This window comes from Stegostoma tigrinum, chromosome 38, assembly GCF_030684315.1.
Source record: "Stegostoma tigrinum isolate sSteTig4 chromosome 38, sSteTig4.hap1, whole genome shotgun sequence".
Classification (NCBI taxonomy): Eukaryota; Metazoa; Chordata; class Chondrichthyes; order Orectolobiformes; family Stegostomatidae; genus Stegostoma; species Stegostoma tigrinum.
The window spans coordinates 22241994-22254953 of record NC_081391.1 but is presented as its reverse complement, the minus strand read 5'-3'; the positions used below and the strand labels follow the sequence as shown (position 1 = coordinate 22254953).

The following is a 12960-nucleotide window of genomic DNA, read 5'->3' as shown; positions in this document are numbered from 1 at the left end:
CAACAGCAATTATCTAGCTATTCCCTGCAGTCTTCACTTCCATCACCAAGTACATCAGCGAAATACAACAGGCCTAGGGAATCTAAAATAAAAACAAAAGATACTCACAATAGTTTGCAGACTAAAGATCACGAGGCTGAGACATTAACTCTGTTTTTCTCAGTCTCTGCTCTTGTGCTGTCATCGATGCTGTCAAATTTTGTCTTCCTATTATTTCCCAGTTGTGTTTTGTGTCGGATTTGGTGTTAATCTACAAGTACCTTAACATTATAACAGAGGAGGAAAAATGTTAAGAGTCCTAACAAATATTTATCTGGATATTGGCATCAGTGCAAACAAGTCACCTGGATGCCATTAGTCTGTGGGAGCTTGCTGTAAAAGGTTGGCTGTCATTGAAGAATTGTTGAATGGTGAAAGCGCAGCCAGAGGCCTTTTGGCCCATTATATTCATGGCAGCTCTTTGCCAGAGCAACTCACCCTGTCCCACTCCCTCACCCTTTCCCTGCAAAGAGTGGATATGGAGAAGATATTTCCACTCATAGAAGAGACAAGGACCTGAAGGCACAGCCTCCGGGTGAAGAGACAACCCTTTACAAATGGGATAAGGAGGAAGTTCTTCAGCCACATCGTGATGAATCTATGAAACTTGTTGCCACAGAAGGCTGTGCAGGCCAAGTTATTGAGTGTATTTAAGACCGAGATAGACAGGTTCTTGATTAGTAAGGGAATCGAGCGTTACAGGGAGCAGCTAGGAGAATGGGGGCGAGAACCAATTCAGCCTTGATTGAATGGTAGAGCAAACTCGATGAGCCAAGTGGCCGTATTCTGCTCCTATATCTTATGGTCTTATGGCTCCTTAGGCAGTACATTTAAAACCCATGACTTCTCCCATCCAGAAGGACAAGGGCAGATGCATGGGAACATCACCCCTTGCAAGTTCCCCTCCAACCCATTCACTATCCTGACTTGGAAATATATTGCCATTCCTTCAGTGTTGCTGGGTCAAAATTCTGGAATTTTCCTCCATAAAGTTGTCATGGGTGTCTCTGCCATGAGACACTGCAGCTCACTACCACTTTCTTAAGGCAATTAGGGATGGGAAATAAATGCTCCTAAATGAATAAAAGGAACGACCATGGAACAGCCCCACTGTCCTCCTCTACAAGTCGATCTGCTTCTCTCTTTCCCATTCCTTTGTCCATTTTTGGAGACGTTGTTTCCCAGATGGCTGGGCCCTGGGTTCTGGGACTCCCATGGCAGACCTTTCTGCGTCTCCATGTTTTCTTTTTCCCCTTCCTCTGACCACTTTGTCAAAGTTTTCCCTTCCTTACATTCTAGCTTAACATCTTGGCATGTTGTACACAATTACCGGCACTACATAAACGCAGGTTGTTGTTGGAACTGGGGGGCACTTGGTATCAATGAAGTTGGGCCCTAACAGAGCCAAGTCCTTCTGAGGAGGAAGGTTTATAAAGTCAACTGAGCTGGGAAGTGTTGAGCAACCTTGATCTGATGTTATATACTGATGATTAAGTCAAAGATAAATTAACAGTTTGACAGGTCTTTGACAATGACCTTGTGACTCAGCGTGTGTCCCTGCAGTTAAGCAGTGATGATTGTGCTGTTATTTAGGTTGTATTTCGGTCCTGTGTGAAATTCCAGAACATTCCAGAGGAAATGGATAGCAGACCTCGTCCTGGTTGTGAATTTGACTTCATACATACACATATATGGTAAAAGGTTATCCTGTCGATGCTCCCTGAATGGGATCTTCCAGACAGCAACGACTATTAAATAAAGTTCACTTCCTATTGCAATATCTCTCCCTCTCATCTCTCATCTCTTCCCTATTTTTGGGTGTTTAATTCTCAGTTATGGATGAACACAATTTGACCAGTTTGCTAGTCTGATAATAAGGGACAAGTCATTTCAGACTGTGTGTGTGCGCGCGCGTTCGTATGTATATATAGATGTGTCAGTCTCTCTGACTTTGTGTGTGGTCTCTACAACTGTGTGCAAAGGAGGGTGTCTCTGACTGTAGTCTGTGTCGGGGAGGGCCTATCAGGTCGGGGGTCTGCGTGTTTGTGTGTCTGGCTTTCTGTGTGCATCTTTAACTGTGTGAGGAAGGATGTCTCTGTTTGTATGGGCTGTGTATATGGGTGGTGACGGTGCATGGGGCAGAAGAGCCCATGTGTTTATCTGTGTGTCTCTGTCAGAGTCTGCCTCTGTGCCTGACACACTACCCCATTTGGTGGCTGACATTCCAGTATTAGTTTTCTCTGTGTAGTACAGGATATGCCTCCACTGTTTTCACTGTGAGGGGCTGTAACCGAGAAACTGCTTCTATTTTGCTCACACTACACTCCATTCATTGTATCCATGCTGTTCAACAAGAAGCCACCCATCCAAACGTCACTTTTCCAGCTCCTTGTCCATAGCCTGTTTGGCATTTCACCTGCATGTCCAATGGCATTTAAAATAAGATTGTATAAGAGTTTGGGTCTGATTGTGTGATAAGTGAATGAGACCATCGTCACTGGAAGGAATACAATGTCAAATAATTTTGCTGACCCTCTCCTGCAGGCTGGATACATTCGCAGTCAAATTGTTCTTGTTTGCAGTTTTGCTTTCCTTGCCTCAGCAGACTGTGTTTCAAAGAAATGTGTTCGTACTTCATACAATTGTGGCTTGTTGTGTGATCTCTGACAGAATTTACTTTCACTGTAAAAGTACTAGCCATTAAAAGACATTACACAAACCAGGGTGCCAGCAGTGACCGGCTGAAACTGCGTGGATTTTCAAAGTTGTCAGAGGCCCAGATACTGTAGGAAACAGAGGAAGATTGAGAACAGAAATTATGGGATGAGTCAGAGTGATCGTGAATTTTCCAGCCTTCAGTGCTGTGGAAATGAGAGGTGACATGGGATGGAATTGGAATTTCTTCCAGTCTTAGTGGCAAAACGATGAAATGGCTGCAGAATTGAGTAGGAAGTCTGGACCAATAAGTGCAGTAATTCTGTTATTGTCAGCGCAAGGAGTGCTAACAAGCTATACTGTGGACTGGTCCTTGCTGGGAAGCCGAAATATTGGACTACAGAAATATCAAACTCTTCAATGGCACAATTTGAACTCACCACCAAGAAATATTGCAAAAGTGTTGGCAAAAAGATCGAAACCAGAATACAGGATGTAAATGTTGCAGAGTGCACAATGCAAAAGAAAGGAAATTACTGTGTGTGCAACATGGTGGAAGTGGTATTTTAACTGTAAGAAGCTGGATCCCTTTGTACGAGAGTGTTGCGTTAAAAAGCTGCAAAGCAATCCTCAAAAGAGAATTGCTGGAGAAATGTCATGTGATGATCATTCTACACTGTATGACACTCATGCCATATTCAATCTAAAGAGGATAAATGGGTTGACTGCTAGAATGCTTCGCACAAAAGGAGAGCATCGAGTGAGTGTGAAGTGTCAGATAGATACTGGGTACTTCATCCAACAGCAAGAGCATTGCAGTCCCTTTTGTGAAGTGGCTTTGTAAATGAAGCCTCAGGAGTTGGTGGCCTAGTGATATTATTGCTGGGCTGTTAATTCAGAGACCCATGTAATGTTCTGGGGATCTGAGTTCACAGCAGATGGTAGAATGTGAATTCAATAAAAATCTAGAATTAAGAGTCTAATAATGACAATGAATCCATTGATTGTAGGACAAATCTGTCTGAGTCACTAATGCTCACAAAAGTCTGGAATTATTGTCTAATGATGACCGTGACCATGAATCCATTGCCAATTGTTGGAAAAACCCATCTGGTTCACTAGTGTCCTTGAGGGAAGGAAACTGCCATCCTTACCTGGTCTGGCCTACATGTGAATCACATTGTTCTGGGTCTGGACTGACTCTTAACTGCCCTCTGGGCAATAAATGCTGGCCTAGCAAGTGCCATCTGTCTTCTGTGAATGAATTTTAAAAAATCATAATGCACTGAGATGGGTAATAAATACTGGGCCGAGCCAGGGACACTCTCCTTGCATGAATAAATCTTTTAAAAAGGTGCAGTTAGTAAATTTGCAGTTGACATCAAAATTGGAAATGGAGTGGACAGCAAAGATGATTATCTCCAAGTACAATGGGATCTTGATGAGAAGGACCAATGGATCGATGAGTGGCGGATGGAGTTTAATCTAGATAAGTGTGAAATGCTGCATTTTGGGAAGGCAAATCAGGGCAGGACTTATACACTTAATGGTAAGGTCCTGGGCAGTGTTGCTGAACAAAGAAACCTTGGAATGCAGGTTCATAGTTCCTTGGATGTGGAGTCGCAGGTAGATAGGATAGTGAAGAGGCCTTTTGGTATACTTGCCTTTATGGGTCAGCGTATTGAGTGTAGGAGTTGGGAGATCATGTTGTGGCTGTACAGGACAATGTTTGGGCCAATTCTGCAATACTGTGTGCAGTTCTAGTCTCCTTGCGATAGAGAGGATGTTGTGAAACTTGAAAGGGCACAGAAAAAATTTACAAGAATGTGGCCAGGGTTGGAGGATTTGAGCTACAGGGAAATGGTAAATTGACTGGGGCTATTTTCCCTGGAGCATCAGAGGCTGGGTGACCTTCTAGAGGTTTATAAAATCACAAGGAGCATGGATAGGGTGAGTAGCCAAGGTCTTTTCCCCAGGGTAGGGGAGTCCAGAACTAGAGGTGCACAGGTTTAAGGCTAGAGGAGAAAGATTCAAAAGGAACCTAAGGGGCAACTTTTTCCACACAGAGTGTAATGTGTGTATGGAATGAACTGCCAGAGGAAGTGGTGGAGGCTGATACAATTACAACATTGAAAAGGCATCCGGATGGGTACGTGAATAGGAAGGGTTTAGAGGGAAATGGGACTAGATTAGTTCAGGATATCTGGTCAGCATGGACGGGTTAGACCGAAGGGTGTGTTTCTGTGCTCTCTGATTCTTAGTCCTTGAGGAAAGGCTGAGGCTGTACAATGATGCAAAGCTCATCCAAGAGGACAAATGAAGCCAAGGCCTCAATGTAGTGGGAAGAACAAAGATCCAGAGATTAGATGTTAAGAAAAATCCCCTCATCCCAGCTAAGAAAAGTCATAATTTTGTATTGGTAATGCTACACTTGCCCAAAGAGGTTTGGAACATTTTGGCCACAAAGTCATTGACTGCTACAGAGATTCTCGAAGGTTATTAAGGTACTTTTTTTTCAGGTTTTGGCTGACTCCCTGGTGAGTATCTTCTTATGAACAGACAATTGTACACATGTAGGTACAAGACTAGGCCATTCAGCTCCTCAAGTCTGCTCCACCATTCATTGTCCTGTTCTGACACATTCAGGACTAGGGCTGTCCAGTGTTGCAGCTCAACTGGTGATTATAGCCTAGAGGGATCATTGCCGGAGCATTAATCCAGAGATCCACATGATATTCTGGGGAAACCCAGCTTAGAATCTTCATAGGAACCCTACAGTGTGGAAACAGACCATTTGGCCCATCAACTCCATACCAACCCTCTGAAGAACATCCCACCCAGACCCACCCCTCCCTTTCCCTTTAACCTTGCATTTTCCATTCAATAGGATTGTGGCTGATCTGATTGTAACCTCCAATCTGCATTCCCACTAACCCTTGATAATCTCTCTCCCCTACCCTTGCCCTCCTGCTTAACAAGAAACAAGTGTCTTCTTGTGGTTGATTGGCTCGCTGAGCTGGATCATCGTTGTTCCGCAGATGTTTCATTACCCTGCTGGATGACAACAAACACACCAAGCTCAACCCCATGTACACTCCATTGCGAAGGAAAACCACAAGTCAGGTCATCCAGCTCAATGGACTCCAGAGTTCAAATAACAGGCAGGAAAACACCACGGCACTTCATAGGAGATAACAAAGTGTGATGTTCCTCCTGAGGTGCTTCATTGGAGACTGCACTGATGATGTTACCCAGCAGCATAATAAAACATCTGCGAAACAACAAACCAGCTCAGCAAGCCAACCAACCACAACACTTGCAACCCGAGCTACAAATCTACTCTTAAAACCTGATAAACTATCCTCTTCTGTCTGAAAAATATACAAGGTCTCTGCCTCGAACACCTTTTCAGGAGAAGGTTTCCAAAGGCCCATGACTCTTCAAGAGAAAAACCCAATCGCATCAACTCGTGCAATAAATGGGTGACCCCCTAATGTTTGAACAGTTGTGGATTCTGTCACAAGAGGAAACATCCCCTCCATCTCCACACAATCGAGACCCCTCAGAGTCTTGTATAGATGTTGGTCTTCAAGTAGCTGACACTGTAAGACCAACTGGGCATCTGCTAAGGAGATGATGCTTAAAAGGGCCTGACTTTGAGTGTCTCTGTTCCCTGCCTGTCCCTGATTCCCTGTCCCCCTACCCTTAATCCTGTCGTATTGCTGAGAGCAGTGGGAAGTGGAAATCTGAGACCCAAATTACAAATGTTTTGACCACGAATCACAGAATCCCCACAGTGTGGAAGCAGGCCATTCAGCCCATTGAATCCAGACTGACCCGCCAAAGAGCATGCCAACCAGACCCCTAGCCCTGTACCCTTTTCCTGTAACCCTGCATTTCCCATGCCTGCTCTCTATGGCCAATCCACCCTAACCTGCACTTCTTTGAACAGGGGGGAAGGTGGGAATTGGAATTTTTTTTTTGCATATGATCACTTCGCCTTCCACCAACTCCAAATGTTTCGTCCAGCTAAGTATTTTTGAAGTGTAGCCACAAGTTGGAATACAGGTTTGCATCATAGAATCCCAACAGTGCAGAAAGAGGCCTTTTTGCCCAACAAGTCTGTACCAACCCACTGAAGAACACACAATCCAGGCCCAAGTCCCACCCCATAATCCCTCATGGGATTTTTACCATGGCACATTGCTGGATGCTATAGGGCAAATTATTTTTTTGTTAAGCATGGCCAGTCCACCTAACCTGCACAGCTTTGGGCTGTGGGAGGAAACTGGAGCACCCGAAGGAAACCCACACAGACACGGGGTGGAATCGAACCCGGGTCCTCATTGCTGTGAAGCAGTAATGCTGACCACTGGGCCACCATGCCACCCAGGAACATGAAGGTGGCCGTGACCAGATAGTCTCTGTTTTAGTGAACTGGGTTGAGTAATTAAATTTTGCCATGCAATGAGAGAGAACATCCCAACCCCCCTCAGAAGTGTCTGTGAGAGAAGTTCAGTTTAACATCTCATTCTGCTTCAGGGTGTTTTGTTCTCCAGGACAGGCAGAAGGGCCAAAGAACAGGAAAGCAAAGAACAAGCCATTTGGCCCATTGAGTTGGTGCTGGTTTTATTTAAAGGAACAATCCAGAGAAATGCACCTTTGGCAGCAGCATCTATATTCAGAGGTCACAAAACGAGAAGAATGTATACGATTCGCACTGACCTGTTCTGCCAATGATGTTATCACTTCTATTTGCCTTCTCTCTTAGGTCTCAAGCAGCTCAATATGGGTCAAAGCTGTCTGCAATGTACAAAATATCTGCTGTTCATCTTCAACCTCATCTTTTGGGTGAGTGAACCCTTATCTGTCTTTTTTTTTGTTTGGTAAGTTTGTGTTCAGTCAGGAGCATTGCGAGGTCAGCATTGGCACGGAGGAAGGCTCTGTCCAAACAGATTAAGTGTTTGTAGATCATTCCTGCTGCGCTAGTCTCCATGTGAGATTGCCTAGACAGGAGTTACACTGGAACCTGGCTCCCTGGATGCTGGATGAAGAGGCCCCTTGCTGCGAGTAAGACCCTTTAGAGCCATTCCACACTGTCACAGTCACAGCCTTCACATAGGACTGTCATTGCCCTGTTGTTACACATTCAAGGCTAGGGCTGTCCAGTGTAGCAGCTCAACTGGTGACAATAGCCCAGTGGCATCATTGCTGGAGCATTAATCCAGAGATCCATGTGATATTCTGGGGAAACCCAGCTTCGAATCCTCATAAGATTCCTACAATGTGGAAGCAGACCATTCAGCCTGTCAACTCCAGACCAACATTCTGAAGAACATCCCACCCAGACCCACCCCTCCCTTTCCCTGTAACCTTGCATTTTCCATAGCCAGTTTACCTAGCCTACACATACCTGCACACTACAGGCGATTTAGCATGGGCAATCCACTCCAACCCATACGTCTTTGAACTGTGGGAGGAAACCAGAGCACCCAGAGGAAACTCTCTCAGACACGGGGAGAATGTACAAACTCCACACAGACAGTCCCCTGAGGGTGGAATTGAACCCAGACCCATGGCGCTGTGAGGCTGCAGTGCTAACCACTGAGCCACCGTGCCGCCCAGTGAATCCCTCAGACGTTGTAGCTTTAATTCAGTTTTTTTTAGGATCTGGAATTAACAGTCTAAGAATGACCATTGTCAATTATCTGAAAATAACAATAATCTGATTCATTAATGGTCCTACACTGGTCTGGCCTACATGGGACTCCAGACTCTCAGCAATGCAGGTGACTCTTAAATGCCCTCTGGGCAATTAGGGATGGGACTGGCCAGTGTTATTCACATTCTGTGGCTGATCGTGTTGGTGAATGCAAAGACCCAACAAGTCACTGTCTGAATCTCCTCCTTCCTTCTGATAGATCTCTTTGTGAAAATCATGACCTCTTTAGAAAGCTGTCAGTGCATCTGCAGTGAAATCAAGTCCAAACTCATCGATATAATTGGCAAAACCTGATTATCTCCTGGCATCCAGTAAAGGAGGAGAGCCAAAATTCTTCTAATACTGAAAAACAGATGATTTAAAAATGTATGTTATTCACGAACTATCAGGCTTGGCAAAGTGCCAGCAAGATTAAATTTCAAGATAAAACATCGGGTAATGAATCCCTTGATGCTACCACTTTAAGAAGGTGGGAGACCCCTCCTTCAACAGTTCAAGAGCACTCCAGGTCTCCCTGATGAGCCCAACTGCTGAGGGGGCATGGGGTTGTGGATGGGATCTGGGTCTTAATAATAGGCTTTTACTTCACTGCAACTGTGTACAGAGTTTGCACCAAGCAGGATGGGAGGGAACCTTGGTTTTTGACCCTGTTGTGTTCCAAACTGCCAAGGGAAGATGGGAGCCATGCCCAACAATTAACAGCAACCAAATGCAATTCATGGGACTAGCTCTTGGGGGAAAAAACCCTATCCCAGTGGCATACTATTATTCTGAAGTATGGAGATGACTTTGGCATGTGTTACATTTGACCAGTGCCACAGTTACTAAAATTAAACCTTTGTATTACAACCTTGGGATGTCCCAAAGTCCCTCACAGCCAAAGATGTGTCATTTTGTGAAGTGCAAATTTGAGCCAGAAAGTCAGGGTTCAGTTTACCCCTCTGGAGAGCTTGAATCCAAAAGCCAGGCTGAGGGAGCACTGCACCATTTCAATAAAATAAAATCGGGATTAGCCTTCTCAGGCCTGATTCGCCAGTCTTTATAACCATGGCTGATCGACAGCCTCAGCTTCGCTTTCCTGCCCACTTCCCCATATTCCTCGATTCCCCTGAGAGATAACAAGTCTATTGAACTCAGCTTTAAATATGTTCAATGTTGGAGTAAAGTCACCACTGTCCTACAGGACTGTTTCTCTCATTTTAGAGAGAAACAACAGGTGGTGGTTTAACCTGAGGGTTGTCACACTTCAGATGAGGGGAGTGAGGTTGAGAAGGAGAGTCCTTGACAATAAATTGAGATGCTGCCGAGTTGAATCCACGCCAAAAGAATTACTCTGTATCGCTAACTAGTCATCCAGCCGACTGAGCTAACCAGTCATGGTATAATATCCACAGCCCAATGGGGTAGTAATTCAATGGATAACACTTTTGAGTGAAGATATTTTTCCACACTTCATCTTTGATCATGAGATAGTAGGAACTGCAGATGCTGGACAATCTGAGGTAACAAGGTGTGGAGCTGGATAAACACAGCAGGCCAAGCAGCATCAGAGGAGCAGGAAAGCTGACGTACCGGGCCTAGACCCTTCTTTAGAAACTTTTTTTTCTGAAGAAGGGCCTAGGCCCGAAACGTCAGCTTTCCTGCTCCTCTGATGCTGCTTGGCCTGCTGTGTTCATCCAGCTCTACACCTTGTTATCTCATCTTTGATCATCATCTTTCTCGGGTGCCTGGATTCCCATCCGGGGAAACAACCTCTCAGTATCTATCTTCTCAAGTTCCTTCAGCATCTTGAAAGTTTCTATTAGATCACCATCTCCTCCCAGACTACAGAGAATATTGACTCAATTTTGCTCAGCCTCTTGTCATAGACAGCCCTCCAACCCTAGTACCAATCTCTCAAACTTTCGCTCTTCCACTTCCAGTGCAAATCTATCCTTTCTTCGATATTGAGACCAAAATTGGGTGCATTCATGATATCGCTACAGCCTTCTCCTATTGTAGCAAGACTACCTTATTCTTAACTGTGGCACTGGTCAAATGCAACACACACCAAGGTCATCTCTGTACTTCAGAATAACGTTGTGCAACTGAGTTAGGATTTTATCAAGGGCTAATTCCTAATCCCTGTGTCCCATGAGTTGCATTTGGCTGCTGTTAATTGTTGGGCATGGTTCCCATCTTCCTTAGGCAGTTTGGAATACACAGGGTCAAAAGCCAGGGTCTATCCTGCTTGGTGCAAACTCTACACAGTTGCAGTGAAGTAAAAGCCTATTATTGAGACCCACTCACCATTTCCTTTACAACAAAGGCCAAGGTGTCATTTGCCTACCTAAATTACTTGCTGTAGTTCTATGCTCGGAAATTCACCCCCCACCCCCCCCCGTCGTTCGTGGGATGTGGAGTCACTGGGTTGGCCAATATTTATTGCCTACCCCAATTGCCCTTGAGAAGTTGAGCCTCTGTCTTTTAAGTGAAATTTTCACTCGTCTGTCTTTCTCACATGAAGGAGACAGTGGCATTATTCAGCCCCACTGTCCCTTGCTGGGAGAGAGGAGGGCCAGTTAGCTCATTTGGCTGGATGGCTGGTTTCAATGCAGACTGATGCAAACAACGTGGCTTCAATTCCTGCCGTAATTTTCTAAACGTGACCGTAAATGACTCTCCTCAACTTCTTACCCCCTTTCCTCCGGTTAAACAGCCACTAGCATGTCTCTCTCTCTCTCGCGCTCTCTCTCTCTCTTTCTCTCTCTATCTCGCATTCTCGCTCTGTCTCTTTCCTGCTCTCTCTCTCACTCTTACACTCGCTCTCTCACGTGAGAGAGCAGTCCTCTGGTCTGTGATAATTGTATAAAAACCAAAATAACTGAGCATACTGTGAATTGGAACCAAAAACAGAAATTTGGTGGAAAAGCACATAAACTCTGATTTCTCTCTACAGATGCTGCCAGACCTGCTGAGCTTTTCCAGCAACTTCTGTTTTTGTCTACGATGACTTTATCTTTAGTGTCCCTCAGTCAATGCAAACAAAAATTTTCAGTCATTAACATATGGCTACTACTGTGAGCTTGCTGTGTCCAAATTGGTTTTGTGTTTCTGACATTTATAAAACTTCAAAAGTTGGTTGTAATATGCTTTGAGTTGTCCTGAGGTAGTGAAAGGTATAAATTGATATAAATGTAAGTCCCTTTATTGCTTCTGCTATTAAATCTCTGGTACTGTTCTGGTTAGCATCAACTGATTGGTGATTGAGTGTTGAAATTGTGGTCTTTGCAGGTCAGTATGGCTGAACACTACCATCAGGAATACAATTATGCAACTGACTCATTGAGGGAGATCTCAGCATTCTAGCATTGTGCCACATTGCATTGTAACCTGCACCACGTTCCCCTTCACCCTTGGCCTTTGCTGAACTAAATTGGTCCAGCAAACTCCAAAATTTACACTTCTCATCATTGAATTCAAACTCCTTCTTCACTTATGTTTGTTCAGTTTTATGACCCGCTGAGATTACTGTACTCCTCCAAAAGCAAAGATACTTTCTACTCAACCTATTTGGACATGTTATAACATACGTCTGGACCAGGTGGGACTTTCTTTTTCTTAATTCATTCACGGGATGAGGGTGTCGCTGGCTAGGCATTTATTGCCCAGAGGGCAGTTCAGAGTCAACCACATTGCTGTGGGTCTGGAGTCACATGTAGGCTAGACAAGGGAAGGATGGCAGTTTCCTTCCCTAAAGCGCATTAGTGAACAAGATGGGTTTTTCCCGACAATCAGCAATGGATTCACGGTCATCATTAGATTCTTAATTCCAGATATTTTACTGAATTCAAATTCCACCATCTGCCGTGGCGGGATTCGAATCCAGGTCCCCAGAACATTATCTGGGTCTCTGGATTAACAGTCCAGTGATAATACCACTAGGCTGTTGCCTTCCCCCAGGCCTCCTGACCGAGAGGTAGGAATGCTACCACCTCACCACAAAAGCCCCTCCTTCAATTTCTGAACCCTTGTCCAGTTACCCCTCCTGTGACAGATGTGTCTTCAGTCACCTCTGTCTGAACCCTGTGGAATTTACTTTCGAAAGGACTTACACCTTCCTCTTCCATTTTAGGATGCCCATAAAACCTGATGGCCTTTCGTTCCCTGACTGTCAATGTGGCACTGTCTACTGTGAGGCACCTTGGGAATTCTCTCTCGCTTCTCCCCCCCCCCCCCCCCCCCCCACCCCCGCCATGTGAAGGATGCTATGTAAATTCAATTTGTTATCTCCTGTTCCAGCTGGGTGGCTGCGGGTTGCTGGGAGTTGGAGTGTGGCTCATGGTGACGCAGGGAAACTTTATGACCCTCTCCTCATCCTTTCCTTCTCTCACCGCCGCCAATTTCTTCATCGCTGCGGGATCCATCATCATGGTCGTGGGCTTCCTGGGCTGCCTCGGAGCGGTGATTGAAAACCGCTGCCTCCTGCTGAGCGTGAGTACCAAACTGCACCAAATTTCACCAAGGACCCGGGTCCGATCCCACCCTTGGTCGACTGTCTGTTT

At 45.1% G+C, this 12960-nt stretch overlaps 1 protein-coding gene across 2 annotated transcripts in view; it reads left to right on the top strand.

Moving 5' to 3' along the window:
• LOC125447192 (tetraspanin-4-like) overlaps positions 1-12960 on the top strand; it is a 40241-nt gene that overhangs the window by 18592 nt on the left and 8689 nt on the right. For both annotated transcript variants that reach the window (XM_048521401.2, XM_048521402.1), the window contains exons 2-3: positions 7466-7545; positions 12698-12889. In XM_048521401.2, coding sequence (XP_048377358.1) covers positions 7483-7545; positions 12698-12889 — 255 coding nt within the window. In that variant the 5' untranslated portion in view covers positions 7466-7482. The remainder of the gene's footprint in view (positions 1-7465; positions 7546-12697; positions 12890-12960) is intronic.